At 45.5% G+C, this 19,220-nt stretch overlaps 1 protein-coding gene across 5 annotated transcripts in view; it reads left to right on the top strand.

Annotated features, from left to right (window-relative positions):
• Positions 1-19,220, top strand: part of SERGEF (secretion regulating guanine nucleotide exchange factor) — a 197,498-nt gene that overhangs the window by 132,926 nt on the left and 45,352 nt on the right. The window contains exon 12 of one of the 5 annotated variants that reach the window (XR_004959301.1): positions 13,676-13,704. The exons of 3 other annotated variants lie outside the window; for them this stretch is intronic. Coding sequence is in view for 1 of the 2 variants with exons in the window: in XM_036259422.1 (XP_036115315.1) it covers positions 13,676-13,713 (38 nt within the window). In the remaining variant the exon portion in view is untranslated. Of the gene's footprint in view, positions 1-13,675; positions 13,962-19,220 lie in introns of those variants that run through there. One more of the 5 variants, XM_036259422.1, reaches the window with a different exon arrangement.

Raw genomic sequence — 19,220 nt, 5'->3', positions numbered from 1 at the left:
TCCTCATAAGGGTTTTAGAAGTGCTGGTTGTTATTACGTGACATCATTTATTCATATAATTGCCCTCCTGTGGGCTCTTGTTCCCCATCTATAAAATGGAGGGGTTAAAACAGGAAGCCAAGGTTCCTTCCAGCTCTGATATTTTAGGACTCTTGCAACCCCCTCACCGCCTGACTTGTGCCGGTGATTTCTGTTCTGTCTACTTCTCCTTCTCAGCCTCTGACTCTGAGCTTCTGAAGGACAAGGCCCCAGTGTTTTCCGTTTGCTTCCTGCCTATTTGTGGCACCTAGAGCTGTGCCTGGCACTTGGCAGAGACTCGAGCACTCTTTTCTGAATTGAGCTGGACTGGCTCAGCCGCCTGGGGTGGCAGCAGTTTGAAGCACTCCTTGGCACGCTGAACGTGATGTGCAAGGAGGCAGAACCAAGGACAGCAGAGGAGGAAGGCTGCCAGCCCGTGGAGGGCTGGGGAGTGGACGGGGCTGGAGTCAGAGGAGTGAGAAAATGGAGCAGTGAACCTGCACACTTTGCAGCAGTCCCGCCCTGCTCCAGCCTGGGTTTAATTAAGACAAGCTAATCAGAGAGTCAGAGGTGGTGCCTAGGATGCTGCTGCTGTTGCTGCTGCTGCTGCTGCTGCTGCTGCTGTCACTGGTCTGGGAGAGGCTGGCCTCCTCTGGGACCACACAAACAAAACAATTGTAGGGAATCTAAGTATACGAAAGAACAAAATTCAGATGAAGGAGGGAGCCAGAGCTAGCAGGGCAGCAGGTGAGCTGAGGCAGCCTGGGATTGGAGAAAGAGCATAGACTTGCAGGCAGACAGCCTGGGTTCGAATCGGCTCCATCGTGTGAGCTGCCAGTTCTCCCTCCTCTCTGTACTGGCAGTAATCCCACCTTGCAGAGTTGTTGTTGTCACGATAATGTATGTGAAATACCTGGTAAATAGGGGGTGCATAAGAAATACACTCATATGTACATACATGTTTATAATTCTGTTTGTTTCTCATTTCTATTGGTCAGGGTGGGGAGGGGACACTTGTGTGTTATTGTGACTGTTCTAGTGAAGTAATCCTTAGTTGGAAGAGAGAAATGATAGTGTTCTGGAGAGGTGTGTCCTGCCTCACCCAGGTGAGGAGAACATGAGAGACTGGAGAGCACATGCTGGTGAGCTCCCCGAGGGCAGACCTGTCACTTTCTGTTTTGTCCCCAGTGCCTTGTCTGGCTCACAGTGTGCTTAGTAAATGGTTCCAAAGTCAGGAAAAGTGGGCCCAGTCACAGGGCTCTGAACATGTCTATGTGCCTCCCCAGCACAGGAGGAATGGGGCCCTTGGTGGGTGCCCTGCAGGGTGTAAGCTGTGCACCAGGAAGCGACCAAGAAGTGCCTGTTAGTCCTGGCAGGAGGCCAGCAAAAGGGAGACAAGCTGGAGGAGGAGAGTCCTACCAGCTTAATGCCTGGTTCTCACAGCCAGTTCCTCCCCTCTGCCCTCTGCCCTCTGCCCTCTGCCATTGCCCACCTTAGGTGGATTTCCCCACCTCCAGTCTCATTCCCTGAGATCCAGCCCCACAGTGCCTGGTGCTGAGTCCCACACATTATAGGCACACAATAGACTAGAACAGAATACGAAGAAGCCAGTCCTTATTCAAGGGTAGAAAGTCTTAATGTTTAATGAATGTATGACAATCAGAACTGGAAGGGGAGGTGAAATAGAGACGGGTGAAGGGTGTAATTGAGGACCAACTCTGTCCTAGAATAGCCACAACTCCACAAGTATAATGATCACATCTACTTTCTAGAAGAGACAGCTGAGACTCAGAGATTAGACAGGTTAACCAGGTTGCCTAGGGGTAAGGAGCAGTAAGTGAAGAGCTGTCTGCCTGACTTCTAGGATTTCTCTTTCAACTGTCAGATCCTAAGGCCTGGGGCACTGTGGGTATTGCTGAGGAAGAGCCTGGGCCCTGGGTTCAAATGCTGGCTCCTCCACTTGTGAGTTTTGTAACCTTGTATGAGTGGCTTAACCTCTCTGTGTCTTGATCGCCTCATCTGTAAGATATATGTTATGTAAAGTGCTAACTGCCTGGCACAAAAGTAAAGGCTCAATAAATGTTAGCTGACATTATTATTATTATTATTAATTATTATTATTATTATTTTATGAAGACCTCAAGGAAAGAAGGAATTTTAAGATGACTTTAAGAAGGTCTGAGTCTTAGGGTAGGAATCACAGAAGCTAGAGAGAGAAGTGTCTCCCCCTAACCCCCACAGATGTCAGGGTCCAGGGCAGGAGCTCAGCATAGCCGCAGAATGATTTTCAAACTGGACTCTGAGGACTCCAATGTAGGGGACCTGGAAACACTGCTAGCCCTGCTGTGTGCCAGGTCAGGATTCCACTATCCACTGTCCCAGACAGGACCTAGGACCCGCATGTCCTGCCCAAGGCGAGCTCTACAGCCGCTGCATTGCAGTCTCTTAGGAGATCAAAATAATTCTACTCTGCTATTTCATTTGCTTCAAGGTTTCTTTTTCCCCTTTTTTTGCAATTTGCTTTGGTTCTTTCCTTAGTTTTCCAATGAAGCATCTCTTGATATGTTCTGTGTTTGTTGCCAGACACCCCCATGGCTAAAAAGGATGGTCAGTTCTTGCTTTAGACAAAGGAACTGCTGGAGCTGGGTAGAGAGAAACTTGAGTGACAAGCGGGAGGGAGAGCGCTGAGGTCCCTGGCCATGGCTGGCCTGGTTACTCTCTGGCTATGTCCTTGTACAGTCCCTCTTCCTCACTGAGCCCAATTCCTCTTCTGTAAAATCACCTTCACAGTACCTGCCCCTAAAGTTGTTTTTCCAAATGGCACAGGTATGTCAGGTGCCTGCTCAGCGCCTGCCACGTAACAGGTGCTCAGCAGTGTGCGCTCACTTGGCAGGTTCCCTGGTTTGCTTCCTTTCTTTCTTCCTTTCCACCCAGGACTTCCCTCCACATCTGACCGAGCTGGCTGGCTGGCTCCCGTTCTTGGGCACAGACTGAGGTCAGCAGAGGTGAGATGAGGGCAAGTGGCCACCACTTGCTCAGAAGATTCCTCGCCTGCCAGAGCTGGCTCCCCAGGCCCGGCCTTGTCTTTGGGGCCCTCACCTCTGTGTCTGGCTGAATTGACTCCAGCTGTTTTGCTTCCCCCAGGAACAGCTTATTTTGGCTTGAATGGGCAATTTGTTTGCCTTCTCTCCTGATGTGCAGTTGTTCAGCCTTCCCTTCCTGCAGAGAAAAAAGAGCTGACTGCATTTCCTCTCCCCCTGCTCCACACAGACCCTTGGAAAGGATTTTATTGGTGGCTTTTTCCTGGAGCGCTCAGACTCACCAGACAGGCATTGTTAAAGGGTTAGATATTTGGCAGGAAAGTATGGTGCTGCTGCCGCCGCCTCCGCCTCCTCCTGCTCCAAGCAAAGCCGGTTCTTTTATCAAATTGGAGCAATAATCTATGCAAGGATTTTTTTTAAAATACATTTCACTGATGAGTTCCAATTGTTGAACCTTTGTGTCTTTGTAATATGTGTGGCAGATGTCTGATCTTGGCCTGAAACCCATCACAGTTTCATGTATGAATTTAATAGACGGAGCTCTTTTTTTGACTCTGGCTGCTCCCCTGAGAGGCAATACCTGCAAACCCCAGGGCCCTGTGGAGAGCTTAGACACAACTACAAACTCGTGTGGTCCTCTGCATAGGGAGAGACAAAATGCATCATTATGCATTAATCCTCCTAGCAATTTAGTGAGCTGGCACTATTGTCAACCCCATTTTCTACGTGAGTGCAGCTGAAGCTTTGGCAGTCCATCGAGGGGTTGGGAGGAACTTATGTGTCCTGTCTGTGACCCTCTAACTTCAGAGCTGGTGGTCTACTACCTGATGCTACCTTCCTGCACCCCTGTGACAGTCTGGCCTGCTTTTAATGCCACCAGATAACATTATTTCATCTGTTCATTTCAGTGTTTAGGTCCCCCTCTTGTTGGCAAGTTCTTCTGTATATCTAGCCTAACTCTCTTCTGTCTCAGGTTAAGCAGTGCTCTGCATAATAACCAGATGAATTCATAGCATTGTTTTGGAAAACCATCTCTTCTAGGATTCTTCTTCCCTCCTCCATTGTCCTTTACTACTACTTCTACTTATTTTCTTGTTAATCCTCACCCGAGGATATTTTTCCATTGATTTGAGATAGAGTGGAAGAGAGGGAGGGAAGAGAGAGAGAGAGAGCACATGCAAGAGAGTGAGAGAGACACATCAGTTGGTTGCCTCTTGCATGACCCTGACCCAGATTTATGCCCTTGACTGGGAATTGAACCTATGACCCTTTGGTCCGAGGGCTGACGCTCTAACCAGTGAGAAAAGCTGGCCAAGCTGTCATTTATTTATTTTTTAAAAATAATTTACTTATATAGTTTTTAAAATAGTTAATAGATGTCCATGATTCAAAACTGAAAAAAAAAAACATAGAGATTTGGAATGTAAAGCCTCCTTCCTTCTATATCCCTCATCTGTCCAGTGTCCCCAAACCCCTCTACCACATGTACAGCCAGTGCTATTATTAGTTTCCTCTGTATCCTTCTAGATTCTTTTTGCATATATAAGTGAATACTAAGATATATTTTTATCCCCACTTTTACATAAAGGGTAGTATACCATATACACTTTTTAGTGTCTGATTTTTTTTCTTTCAACAGTTTATCTGGGAAATCTTTCTATGTCAGTATAAAGGCCTTCCTAGTTCATTACTATAGCTACATAATGTTCCAGTGTACCTGTGTACTGTGATTTATTTAACCAGGGACCTGTTGATGGACAGTTAGGTCATTTTCAGTCTTTTGCTATTACAAGTAATGATGTAGCGAATAACCTCGTATATATTTTATTTCATGTGTGGGAGAATGTAGTCATAGCATAAATTCCTAGAAGTGAAGTTATTGTATCAAAGAGTAAGTGTATTGATTTTATAAGATACTGCAAAGTTGGCCTCCCTAGGAATTATACCATTTTAACTCCCACCAGCAATGTATGAGTTTCTGATGTCTCCCTAATAGAGTATGTTAAGAAACTTGGATTTTTGCCAGTCTGATAGGTGACAAGCTACTTAGGGTGGTTTTGTTTGTTTTACTTTTTAATTGAAGTGCAATGTATATACAGCAAAGTGCACAAATCTTAAAGGCTCAGTTTGCTGAGTTTTTTACATATGTATTATCTAAGAAGCCACCATCCAGCACAAGACACATAATGTTTCCAGCACCCAGAAGGCCACTTCATACCCCTACTAAGTCAAGACCCCAACCCAGGTGTGACCAATGTCCTGACTTCTGTCTCCAGAGATGAGTTTGACCTATGCTTGAACTTCATATAAATGGTGTCATACATTGCCCGGCTGGTGTGGCTCAGTGGATTGAGCGTCGTCCCATGGACTGAAAGGTTCCAGTTCAGTTCCCGGTCAGGGCACATGTCTGGGTTGCAGGCTCCATCCCCAGCAGGGGGCTTGCAGGAGGCAGCTAATCTATGTTTCTCTCTCACATTGATGTTTCTATCTCTCTCTCCCTTCCTTCCTCTCTCTTTAAAAAAATCAATAAAAACATATTTTAAATAAATAAATAAATGGGGTCATACAGTGTGTACTTGTTTGTTCAACACATTATGTCTATAATAATCATTCATTTTGTGTGTAGTGATAGTTCTTTTTTGTTGACCAGTCATATTCCACTGTGTGAATGTGCCACAACATATCCACTTATCTGTTGATGGACATTTGGTTTGTTTCCAGTTTAGGATTGTGGATAAAATGGCTATGAGCATTCTTATACATGCCTTTGGTGAATGCATACTTAGGAGCATAACCAAGAGTAGCATTTCTGGGTCATCAGTATAGCATGAGGAGGTACTGCTCAATAGTTTTAGAAGGTGATGGACCAGTTTGTACTCCCAGCAGCAATATATGAGAGTTCTAGTTGTGCCATAAACTTGCTAGGTATTTTCATCCTTACTGATTTCGGACATTCTGCTGAGTGCGTGATCCTGGGCAGTTTCTCTGTCTGGGCCTTAGAATCCCCATCTGAGAAATGTTTCTAAAGTTGGCTGCACCACTCAAGTCTGTCCTCACATCCACAAACTGCTGTACATCTTAGTGGACCGTAGCTGTCTACTTTTGCCTTGCAGGCAGCAGGTGGGTCACGTGATTGTTAAACACTGTACAGATCTTACACTGTCTCCCTCATTCCCTCCCTTTAGCTTGCTAACCGCTGACATGTGGCATCTGGATGCTGGGAGGCAGACAGCAAACCGTTGTTACTTAATGGGGCTAACATTTCATGGGAAAGAGAGCTATGAATTAAGCTTGGCTCATAATGTGCACTTAGTAAAGGAAGAAGGAAAGAATACAAAGAGAGTGATAAGAATGAGGCGAAAGAGTGAAGAGGAAGGAATGATTAATTTGGAAATCCCCATGAAAGAGGGGGCACCTGACTGGAGGAAAGGTAAGGAGGGCTCTGTGCTGAGGGATCAACATGAGCAAAAGGAAGGCAGGCGTTAAAGTGTGAGTCATGGCTGAGGGACACATGGTCAACCAGCATGACAGCTGAGGGTAGCTAGGGCCCAGTCTCCAGGGGCATGCTGTGGGACACTGACTTGATTGTGTAGTCTGGGTGGGTCTGTAATGAGTTATTGAGCAAGAAGCTTCATAAGTTGACAATTACAGAAGATAAAAGGCTTAAGAAAAAGATAACAGTCTCTCTACAGAATAAAAGAGAACTGGCAGTAGTTGGGTGCCTACTAAGTGCTGGCACCATACTGAGCATTTTGCATATATCATTTCATCTTGTTATCACCACGCAAGGTAGAAAGTATAGAGAGAATTGTCCCTGTTTTCCCCCGTGGGAAAATGGAGACTCAGAGGTGGATCCCGGGGTTCAGACGAACACCTGCTGACTCTGAGGTAGGCATCTTACTACTTCCCTGCAGAGGTCAGGCTTTGGCTTAATTAGCATACCAACAGGCATCTGCTGAGCTTATAGCATGCAGTGACTTTGAAGGCTGGAAACACCAACAGCGGAACTAGTGCTGACTGTACTTGTCAAGGTGTGTGTGTGGGGGGGTTGCAGGGGGCAGAGGCCAGCCTCTGTCCCAGTCTCTCCTGAGAGCATAGCACTGAGGGGGGCCATTTGCAGCAGGGGGCAACTTTGACAGTGACCAAGCAGTCAGGCCTATGAGGCTGCTCTGTCATTCCTTACACAGGAGCAAGCTTCCTGAACCTGGGTGACACCATGGTATCTCCCAGACTCACAGTGTTCTTCCTTTGCACCCATAGGCTTCAGCTTTTGCAGTGCCTTCAAATACCACTTACCCTGTGGCTGCTGTCCCTGCTGCCTCCTGTCTCTGTGGAATCCCCGTTCCTCCTGGGTTCACTGAAAGCCTTTAAATGCAGAACAGCTGTGACTGTTTATTCCAAAGTGTGCTCTCTGTGCAGGGCTTCAGCAACATTCTCTTTCCCCATTTGGCCATTCATGGATTTATGTATTCATTAAGAGACTGTACCATGTTGGAGAAAGAGCCCCGGGCCAAGGGACCTGAGTACAAGACTAGCAGCTGTCACCTTGGGCAGGCCACTTTCCTTCTCTGGGCCTCCTTTTCTTTTTGGGCAAAATTAGGATTATATAAGGCAATCATCAAGGTCTCAGCCAGCACTGACACTTCCTGAGACTGTGTTTTGTTCATCCTTAAACGCGTGCCTTCACCCTAACATGGGGTTAGGGAATGCTTCTCAGAAGAGATGATGTTTGAGGTGTGTCTTAAAGGATGAGTAGCAGGAATAGAAATGCACACCAGGCAGTGCTATCAACCTAGACAAAAGCATGGAGAAGGAATGGCAAATTGGGGAAAAGGGGAATGGGAGAGAAACAGAACAGTGGAAGACGAGGCTGCAAGGGTACCTGAGGTTGTGACCTGAAGGCCTTGAATGCCAGGCTAAGGAGTTGGGACTTCATTCTGCAGGGTACCAGGGACCAAGTAAGGTTTTGAAGCAGAGCAATGACTTGATCTGATCTGTTTTCAGAAGCTAGTAGCTGTTCAACAGAGGAATCTGGGAGGAATGGCAGTGGGTTTGATTTGTGGCTTTGTAAGATATTCAGTAGGTCTGTGCTTTTCAGTTTGAGACAAGAAAGCTGCTGCTGACCTTTTGGCGCTCAGCACACTGGATGTCTGATTGACATGGCTTTGTGGCGCTAGAATCCCCATCAGACTCTTTAGCCCAGACTCTGCCCTGACCTAGTTGCAACTATAAGCCCAGCCCATGCCAGTCCCTCCCTCTTCCCATGGCAGCCAAGAGTTGGACTTGGTCATGAAGCTCCACAGTGGAGCCCTAGTGTGGTATGTGTGTGTGCCAGTAGCCTTGTATGTGTGCACACTGCTTCACAGTGCGCAAGGCACTTCTCACCCATTTCCTTTCATTCTCACAATGACTCTGAAGTTCGCAGGGGAAGTGCCATCCCTGTTGTCCAAGAGAGGAAATGGGATCTCAGAAAGGTTGCCTAGTTTGCCCAAGCAGCAAAATACACTGTAAGGAACTGAGGCCTTCAAGTTAGGAAACCATGGGTTCCAATTTCAGCCCTGCTGCTTAATGTCTGTGTGACTGTGAGCAAGGTTGCTACCCTCTCTGAGCCTGTGAGGACTCATCTCATCTCTAAGGACCGAGATAATAATAACTTCTGTAAGTGCTCATCATTGGAATGAATTATGTGGTTTGTGGAAAAGCTCTTGGCACAGAATAGGTGCTCGGCAGCTCTGTTTCTGACTCATTTCAGTGCTCTTTCTGGTGTTTCTTCTTGTTTCCCATATGCCCCTCTTTGTCATCCCTCTTGCTCCCCTCTTCTTTTTTCTTTTTTAAATTGTTTTTCTTTATTGATTTTAGGGAGAGAGGAAGGGAGAGGGAGAGAGAGATAGAAACATTGATGAGAGAGAACATCGATTGGCCGCCTCCAGCATGCCCCCCCGACTGGGGATTTGGTCCACAGCTGGGCATGTGCCCTGACCGGGAATCAAACTGTCGACATTTTGATGCATGGGTTGACGCTCAACCACTGGGCCACACCGGCCAGGCTTGCTCCTCTATTCTTAAGTCAATGCCACAGACATTTATTAATAATGAAAACATTCTTCCTCTGTACTCAACATGAAGCCAGGCCTTGGGGAGGGGGTGAGAGGACATGGGAAATGGCCACTGCCCTCACTTATTGCCTGGTTGGTATGTGTTGGAGCAGAGAGTGTGTAGCCTTACTCTAAGGGTGCGGCTGTCATCCTGTGATTCCTCTCTACTCTGTTTCATCTCCCTATTTTCCTCCTTCTTTTGGTTAATCTCTCATTTAGATGGAACAACTGTTCCTGACAAAGATTAGTTGGGGATAACATTTTTGATTCCTTGAATTTCTGAAAATATATTTACTCTGTTTTCATCCTTGATTGATAGGTTAGCTGTGTGTAGGATTCTAGTTTAGAAGTTCTTGTCCTTCAGATTGTTGGGAGACATTTTTCCATTGTCCTCTGGGTTATAGTGTTGCTATTGAGAAGTCTCTTGTTTTTTTCCTAATTCCTGTTCCTTTGTCTATGACCAGGTTATTTTCTGTCTTTGAAACTTTTAGGAATGTCTCTTTATCATCAGTGTTTTGAAAATGTATGATTATGTGCCTTGATGCAGGTCTTTTTTATTCATTGTTCTGGTACTGTATTGAGCCCTCTCAATCCAGAGGCTTACCTTCAGTTCTGCAAATTTTTCTTGAAATACTTCTTTGATAATTTTTTTTCTTATTTTTCTCTTTCTGGGACTAATATTAGATGTATATTGAATCTTCTGGACTTATTATCTAATTTCCTTAGCTTCCTTTTCTCTTGGACACGTTTTTACTTTTTTGATTATTTTTTGGGAAACTTCCTTGACTTGATCTTCTAACCATTCTAATGGAATTACTCTTTTTGGCTAGCATTTTTCATTTCCAAGGGCTCTTTCTTATTTTTTAACCCTTTAAAAAATATATTGCCTTATCATGTATTATTTCTCAATGGATATTACTGTAGTTTTAAAAATGTTTTCTTTTGCTCTCTGCCTTGTCTCTATTTCTTCCACTTTTTTTCTTTCTGTTTTTTGTTTTGGGTTCTGTCTTATGTATTGGAGACTGTGCTAGATGGTTTTTTTGGCCCTCCAGGTATGCCCCCCACCCTTTTTTACCCTACTGTATCCTCCATCCCCACTCCTCTGGCTTCTGGTACAGCAGGAGATCTGAGGACTGGAAAAGAGTTGAGGTCATGGTATTTATTCCCCCAGCTCCCTCCCTGCCCAGTTGCCCATTCTCTATCCCTCTGTTAAGGGCCACAGCTCTAGACTGGCATCCCTCTCCTCTGGCATCCCACTCCATTCCTTTGCCTCCACAGGCTTAGAGGTGTAAAAGCTCTAGCTTTACCTGGTAGCCCTGGGGTACTAAACTGTCCATTGTTGGTTTCCTTAAACATTGCCCATGCTTCTGTGAATGGTTCCTTTATTCAAGCTTCCCCTGCTGCCCTGTTTGAGCTCTTGTCTTCTGCTGAGACCCTGAATGTTACAGAAATTTTCCTCTCTAAAGATCTGGTGATCTTTAGCAGTCTGTTCATATTGAAAAGTGACACACGAAGTGCGATACTGTGTGATGGAGACAGCTCATTGACGGTGGACTTCCTTGTAAAATGTTGGACTGTGGAGTGAGAGAAGCTTTTTCATTGGTAGACCTCCAGGGATCAGTATTCATGGGCCTTTTTTTCTTATCTCCTGCCTTGGGGTATATAAGCCTGGTTGATGACTTTCTGGAACAGGATGGAGAAAGGAGGCTTGAGGTCCCATCACTCTATATGACTCTCACTTAAATAATTTCCTTCATTCTTGTCCTCACTCCCACCCTCCAGTGCATTGGTTTTTCCTGAATCCAGGGCCCCTTTGGGTCATTTTCTCCAGAGAATAAATGTCTTTTCCTTAGAGATTGTAGGAGGTAGGTAGCTGATTGTATGTTTTGGAGAGAATCTGAATATCTAACTGTCCCATAAATATGATAGGTTCTAGCTGCGAGCTAGCCAGAGAGACCCAGGCCAACTGAGAAAGCAGATCTCCTACCACTCAGCCCAGAACCCTTTGCTTCAGACCATGTGTCCTCAGAGGGGAGTATTTGAAACTGTGACACCTTCCCTAGTCCAGGATTGTCTGGTCCCAAGGAAAGATGTCTTTTTAATCTGGCCCTTTACACTGTTCAAATGCTTTTGTTAATCTTCTACATTTTGTGACTTTAACAAGTTTGCTCACTCTCCAAGAGTTCTACTTGCACAACTATAAAAATAAAGATAATAATCAATCTGGTCCCCCACCTCCCAACCTTGCTTTATAGAGACTTCCTGATGTTGTAAAAAGTGTAAGCATGGTTATAAAAGAAAGGTAATAATTTTGCCTAAAAAGCAAGATAGATATCACAGGTTTAATATTGTTTTATTGTAATTCTCAAATAAATTTGATGTGATTTTAGGGGGACACGAAGTCCATAAAAGAAACCTGAGTGGGATTAAATCTCAGCTCTGCCATTTTCTAGCTGTTACTTTGAGTGAATTACAACCTCCCAGAGCCTCAGCATTCCCACACAAAGAGAATGAGAATACGCAAAGAGTTATTATGACAATTAAAGGGGATAATATATGTAAAGGACCTAGCTTAATGCCTAGTACATGACACCTGGAGTACATGAAGATTTCTGTAGCTCCACATTCTTGCCAGCTTTGAATGATCCAGCTATCAATTTTTACCAGTCTAATAGGTCCTCTCAAAGTAATGATTTTGTTTCAGAGGCAGAGTATATCATCCCAGGTTCAACCAGAGAAACAAAGTCAGTAAGAGACATATATTAAGAGATTTAATGTAGAGTCAGCTTACCCAACTATGGAGGATAGAGGGGCAGAGCTTCAGGAAAGGCAGGCTGATGCTCCAGTCAACAGGCAGAAGCTCTTTCCTCAGAAAAACCCCAGTTTTCTTCTTAAAGCCCTTCACCTGATTGGATCATGCCCACCCCAGATTATCCATAATAATCTCCTTGACGTAAAGTCAACTGATTATAGATGTCAATCACATCTACAAAATACCTTCACAGCAACACCTAGATTAGTGTTTGATTGACTCATGGGGTATAAATTGGCATGAAAACTGACCATCACATGGTTCAACTTGTAAGAAAATCATTCTGGGGACGGGCTGAGTTGAAGGAGAGAAAGTCTGGAAACAGAGCCCGGAGTGGAGAAGCCAGAGCATTACCTCAAGGGAGGGGTGTGATAAGGACCTGGTTAAGTACTAGTGACAGCCGAGATAGGAAGTAAGAAGAGATTTGGAAGACCCGAGCTCAGTTTGTTGGGATTAACAGTGTGGACAGTGTTGAGGGAAGAAGAATGGGCAGGATCAGGGATGGTACCCAGTTTTCTGCTTGGTAGACTGAGTAGGTGCTGCCACTGACTGAGAAGGGAAGCACTTTGAGAGAGAAAAGGGTAGGCCGAAGGCAAGGTGATGCATTTATTTTTAGCATAAGCAAGTGTGAGATAGATGCCTGTGGAACATCCATATCGAACCAGGAGATTGGAATGAAGACTTTAAACTCTTTAGGGAGGTCAGGGAGTTGTTTTGTAGAGAGGTTCATGAGGTAGACCTACTGAAGTAGTGTTTTCTTCATGTACATGTGGATAGTGTTTCTGTGAAGAGACCTTGGCATAGGGTGTGGTGCTGTGATGCCTTTGATAATGTTACATCAACGTGACTAGTCTGATTATTTCCGCTGTGGCTGTAAGTTTGGCCCAGCGTAGAGACTGCTCTCCTAGCCCCCTTTTGCAGGAACCTACCCATTCTGCAAAATTTTGTCCTCAATGTCAAGAAGCCATTGTGAGGGTTAGGTCCTCAGGAGAAGCCTATCCCTGTGGAGGCTCTGTCTCCTTGAGGCAAATCCAGGATGGAGTCTAATTTCTGGGGAGTAACTTGAAAGCTCATAGCACAAGGTATGATGCGTGACTTGGTGTAGCCGCTCACTGTCCCGGAAAACAAGGCCAGGCCAACCAGGCTGCCTGGGAGGAAGCACCTTCTGCTCTCCCAATTTTTAACCCTAGACCTTCTCTCCACAGGGCTCAGATACTGGAGGGGGGTTTTGTGCCCTGGGAGGTTTGGGAGCATGAGGAAGGAGAGAGAATGGATGCTCACTGAGCACCTCCTGTGTGGCCAGCAGAGTGCTGGGTCTCTCTCTGCATAATGATGAAGGTGACAACAGTGACAGCTCACACTTACCAAGTGTGTGCCTCGGTGCCAGGCACTGGGCATGGATGGTCTCTCTTTCTTCTTTAACTGTCATAACAACTATATAAAATAGGTACCATTGTTCGCCACATTTTATAAGTGAGAATATCAAGGCAGAGAGATTAAGTGACCTTCCCAGGGTCACACAATTAGTAGATCTATCTCTAAGGTACGATTTGAAAAAAGTGTTGTGATCCTCAAGTCCATGGTTCCAGACTCTGCTATGTCTCTGTTGCTGACTCAGCCACTTCCCCTCCCTGTGCTGTCATGCTGGACGGCAGGACTCCAAGGTGCTTTCTCCACAGTGCTCACAGGTTTCTCTTCACAACTTTTAGGAGTAGCTGGCTTGGGAGACGCACTGGATGGAAATTAGGAGACTGAGGATCTTAGCCCATAGTCTCTCTGACCTCGGACCTGAGACTTACCTTTCCAGAACCACACCTTCATCATCTGTAAAGTGGAGATACTAACATCTCCCTCCTGGAGTGTTATGAGAACCAGACGAAGAAGGTGCGAGGAAAGGGTTTTTGTGAGCTTTGGGAGTTATTCTGTTGCATCTGTAACTACCACCCTGCTTTTCAGAACATCCTCTCTCCTGTTATCTTCCTGACCCTGGCTCCTCTTGTCCTTTATTATGATTTATGACATTTTTATCACCTAAAAGTCTCTGATTATCATGCCTCGAGGCCACTGATATTCTTATATTAATGATTCCGCCTCCCTGCGCCGACTGGAGGGTGTGGGATGGGGTGGCACATTTAGCAGCTGCTGAAGCTGTCACCAGAAGTCTTCCTGTCGGTCACAGGAGCGCATCACTCGATGGCAGCGTCGCTGTCCTTCTCAGAGCCCCGAGGGAGAGTGCATGGCTGTGCTGCGTTCATCACTCACCAGCCTTACAGTGAAGTTTGGCGTCTTACTTTCTTTTTTTTGAGGTTACCTGATTTTATTTTATTTTTTTATTAATTTATTTTTTTTATAGATATTTCTCCTATTACTTTCAAATGCAGTAACGTATGTGTTTACAAGAGCATGGGTTCTGGAGTTAGACCAGGGTTCTGTTCCCAGCGTTGACACTTACTAGCTGAGTGACCTTGGGCAGGTCATCTCACCTAACTGGGCCTCAGTGTCCTCACCTGTAAAATGCCTCCCAGGGTTGTTGTACAGCACAGATGAGACTGTAGGTGTAAAGGGCTCAGCATGGTACCAAGTGCTCATTAGACTCAGTAATTCTTACTTCCGGTGTGTCTGTGTTGTGGGAATGAGCCCCTCGGGGAGACAGAGTTGATGAGGGGTGAAGCAATCTGGTTTGAGAATGCAAAAGCAGAAGACTCAGTAACAGGCATTTGAATCACAGTTCTATTTTTAGTTCAATCCAGCTTAAGGTTTAGAAATGTGGTGTCTTCCTCAAGTGTCCCTTTATCCTTCCTGTGTGAACAGTGGAGGGTTGAGGTGACGGTGGGGAAGGGATTGCCCAGCTCCTTCGAAGGCCTGTTCTCCTGCCTTCACAGTCGGGTCTTTTTCCTCATTAGCAACCAGCACAGTCACCTTGGGCACCATCAGCCTAAGGAAACCGTGACGATGCTTAAACACGAGCGTTTGACGCCAGTCTTCAGCAAGGTTCTCTCACTGCCAAATCGGCCTTCAGATCTCCAACTTCGGGAACTTTGGAGGGATTTCAGGCATCACCCTGCTCATGTTCATAGTGTGGCTGACTTCATGAACGAGGGGCGCATAGCAGTGAATATGTTGCATCAGGTCCTGTCTCTCCCCTCTGTTCTTAAGATGCATATGTACCCCACAGGGCCCCACAGTCCCAGAGCCTGGAGCACCTCCTGGCGCTCACATGGTGTAGAGGAGAGAAGCAGACTACTGGGTACCCAGAAGGCACATAATAATGTGTTATTTCATGTCTTCCTTGCCACAGCTTTCTGGTAGACAGGAAGGGTTTCAAATAAAAGAAAACAGTGTGCGAATCCTAACTCTGCAACTTAACACTGTGTTACCTAGGGCAAATGACTGAACTCCTCTGAGCATAAGTTTCCACGTTGTCAACTGGAGATAGTAGTACCCCTCTCACAGGGCTGAGAGGATGAATAGAAGGATGTATACAGAGCTCTGGCCAGTTTGGCTCAGTGGTTGGAGCGTCAGCACACAGACCAAAGAATCACAGGTTTGATTCGGTCAAAGGCATGTATCTTGGTTGCAGTTTAGTCCCTGGCCCTGGTCGGGGTTGTGAGGAAGGCAACCAGTCCAAGTATCTCTCTCACATTGATGTTTCTCTCTCTCTCTCTCTCTCTCTCTCTCTCTCTCCCCCCCCTCCTCCCTCCCTCCCTCCCTCTCTCCCTCCTTCCCTCACATTCTATCTGAAGATAAATGGAAAAATATCCTTGGGTGAGGATTAAAAAAAAAAGGATTATGCAGAGCCTTAGCACAGGGCCAGGCACACAGCATGCGATACATTGTCTCTGTGGCACCAGTTTTGTAGCAAAGAGCAGCTCATTTGTCTAAGATAGGCTTATCCCTGAGGCTGAGAGGTCAGGGAGCTTGCCCAAGGCCATACAGCCAGTAAGCAGCAGAATCTGAACTATAAGCCAGGTCTCCTGACATTTCACCAGAAGCCTCTGGAAAACTGGAATAAATGCCCCAAACCCATCTATATCTGACCCCTGGTGGTAAAGTCCGAGCCCAGCCTTGCTTCTGCTGAATCCTGCATTCTAGAAACAGGCTGCTGGGGTACACTGTGTACTAATACACATAAATGATGGAGCAGGAAAATGTCCTGGGAAACCATGACTCCCCAGAGTGCTCCAGAATGCAGTATTTGGTTAATGCATTTTTCTCAGAGTGTTCACCTCTTAGTTTCAGGTCTCTTTGAGGGTTATTATGAAATGCATTGCAGCCATTCACTTTCTGATGCTAGAAGGGACTGTCTAGTGAGCATAATTAAATCCTTTTGCAGTGACAGGGAATCCGGCAGGGTCTCTCGTCATCATCAGAATGACCAGTTGTGATGTTCAGGATTCCAATAACAATCTGTCTGTCTAGGTCTCTTACACTCATTGTATCATTTAATCATGGCATTAACTGTGTGTGTGTGTTGGGAGTGAGGGGCAGGATGGGGAGAGAATTATCCCCATCTTTCAGGCGAGAAGGCTGGGACTCAGAGAATGTGAGTGCCTCCTCGGGAACCATGTAGCTTGATAACAGCAGAGCTAGAACTGAAGTGATACTTGCCGAGACAGCACGCGTGTGTGTTAGGTGCCGCTGAGTCAGCCCCAACTCCTGGTGACCCTGTGAATGAGGGACGTCCACAGTGTCCTGTCCTCCACAGCCCTTCTCAGCTCCTGTAGATTCATGCCTATGGCTTCTTTTATAGAGTCAATCCTCTCATATTTGGCCTTCCTCTTTTCCTGCTGCCTTCTGTTTTTCCCAGCATTGTTGTCTCTTCCAAAGAACACTGCCTTCTCGTGTCCCCAAAGTAGGACAGCTTCAGTGTTGAGACAGTGCAGTAAGGCAGAAAACATTGGGTTTTGAATCAGACATACCCAGGTTTAAATCCTGGTTTTGACATGTACTAGTGAGCAAGTCACTCAGTCTCTCAGATCACAACATGCCTTATCTGTAAAGTGGAGAGGATAATATTTCCCTTGCTGGGGTTATTTTAAGATTATTCTAAGTTGTGTGTGTGTGTGTGTGTGTGTGTGTGTGTGTGTGTGTGTGTGTGTGTAGCAACTACCACTGTGCCTGGTCAGAGTAGGTCCTCAGCACATGGAGATTTACTCTGTCTCCTAGTCCAGAGCTCTTTCCAATCTACCAAGGTGCTCGCTACTGTGATATGGAAAGTACAGGGGATTGGAGTTAGCTTTTGGAAGGTGGGGAGGTTTTGTTTTGTTCCTTTCTAATAACAGAGGCCTGAAACAAATGTTTATTCTGTAGGTAAACTTAAATAATTTTGTACTTATACAAGAGATGCTGAAAAACAATAAAATAAGTGTTATATATGGATGTTATTGATAGTAAATGCCCACAGTTTGGAAATGCTTTTTGCATCAGGTAGGTCTGTCTTTTTAAAATAGGCATAGAATTTGAATAGGAGCACAGGAGATATTTTATGTGGGATCAGAGGTGTGGAGGTAAGAGTGTACGAGATGCTTGGCTAGAACAGACATTGTAATGGTTAGGGGAGCATACATGATAACGTTGGAAAAATAGACTCATACACAGAGCTCCACATGTACATGTAAACATACATTATTCTCATCTCCTACCCATGCATATTACTCACCTAAAATCTGTAGTTAGAAGTGATCGGAGGCATTGGCTGGGTAGGTCTGCTGCATTCAGCCTTGGTCTGTAGGAAGGAATGTGAGGTAAAGGAAAGAGCACTGGGCCTGGAGTGAGGAGACAGAATGCTCTTGGTTCTACCCCATTCAACACTGTGACCTGGACAAGACACGCAGCCTCTTTGGTCCTTACCTTCTCATTCATACAAATAGTCTGGTCACTTCTAGAAAGTCCTTTGGAACTGTTTATCAAGAGCTTGAGGATGTCCATTCACTTTCATTGATTAATTTATATCCTGGAATTGTCTCCCAAGGAGAGATCTTTAGAAGAACTTTGTGGTTAAAGATGTTCATTATAGTGTTTTTATAATTTAGTGAAATCAGGTGCTGCCTGAATAATGTCCAACAATTGGGATTAGATAAATTATGGCCCATCTGTTTGACTAATTTGCAATATTTGCTATGACAACAGCACTGGGCCATGTAAAAGTGAAAGCAAAAAGACATATATTTTTAAAATACTGGGGAAAAAATCATACTTTCTGATGTAGGCAACATTGTTGATGTCATCCAAGACCCTTCATGGTCTGGTTCACACAGGTGGTCCTTGTGCCACCACTGTTTACTGTGATGGTGACCTCACTTTGATGACCTTAGGACCTTTTCCTAACACCTCTCTCCCTTATACATTTTTGTATGTCCTGTTCATTCCTCCTGAAATGCCCTTCCCTTCAGTATCCAGCAGGTGAACACTTACTGTCCTTCTAGTCCAGGGTTAGATTGCCCTGACTTCCTAGAAAGATGCTCTGCCATCTCTGTTAGGAGGTGACTGGACTAACTCCAGGTTCCCACATCCCGAGACAGGCTTCCAGATTCCCAATCTCCAAGGCAACGACCTGGAATCAGTATTGGTAACAAGCCACCTTGGTGGTTGTGTTGCCCCTTGACCTTGCAGGAACCCTTGACCTTGAACACCAAGGCGCTTTCAGCTTAAAGTCTTTCTGGTTCTGGGAGTGGTCTTTGCCCCTTGCTACCCCACCGTGAGAGGCTTCAGCATGAGCACTTGTGGAGTGACAGACCCATCAATAGAGAACAACTGGAATAGCTTCACTGTTGACCACCCTTTCTGTGCCAAGGACTGCTTTACACACAACATATTTTATCTGTACAATACCTTAAGGTCGGTTTTATTATCTCCATTTTACAGATGAGGAAACTGAGGCAAAAAAAGTTAAGTGTCTTGCCCAAGTTTAAATAACAAGAATATAGTGGAGCTCATATTTGAATTCAGTTCTAGCAGATTTCAGAGCCCAGAACGAGTGTTCCCCCACCCTTCCCCGCAAGCATCCCAGCAGGGCCAGGAGCAGCTCTATTACATGCAGATGTGCCCGGTGGGGTGGGCCCTGGAGCCCTCTGCGCATGCTTGATTGTTGGGTAGCCAGGCGCCATATAGGCAGAGGCTCCTGCTCACCAAATGTGTTCTGATGCCCACCCACCTGCTTACCCGATGCAGGGAAGCAACAGAATTCAATTTGCGGCAGTGACCTAAGAGGGGCTATTTTTAGTAAGAAAGTAGGTCAGGGGCTGCAGCGGTGCT

The sequence above is a fragment of the Molossus molossus genome, unplaced genomic scaffold (genome assembly GCF_014108415.1).
Source record: "Molossus molossus isolate mMolMol1 unplaced genomic scaffold, mMolMol1.p scaffold_m16_p_13, whole genome shotgun sequence".
Lineage (NCBI taxonomy): Eukaryota > Metazoa > Chordata > Mammalia > Chiroptera > Molossidae > Molossus > Molossus molossus.
The sequence above is the reverse complement of the archived record's forward strand: the minus strand, read 5'-3'. Positions and strand labels throughout refer to the sequence as shown.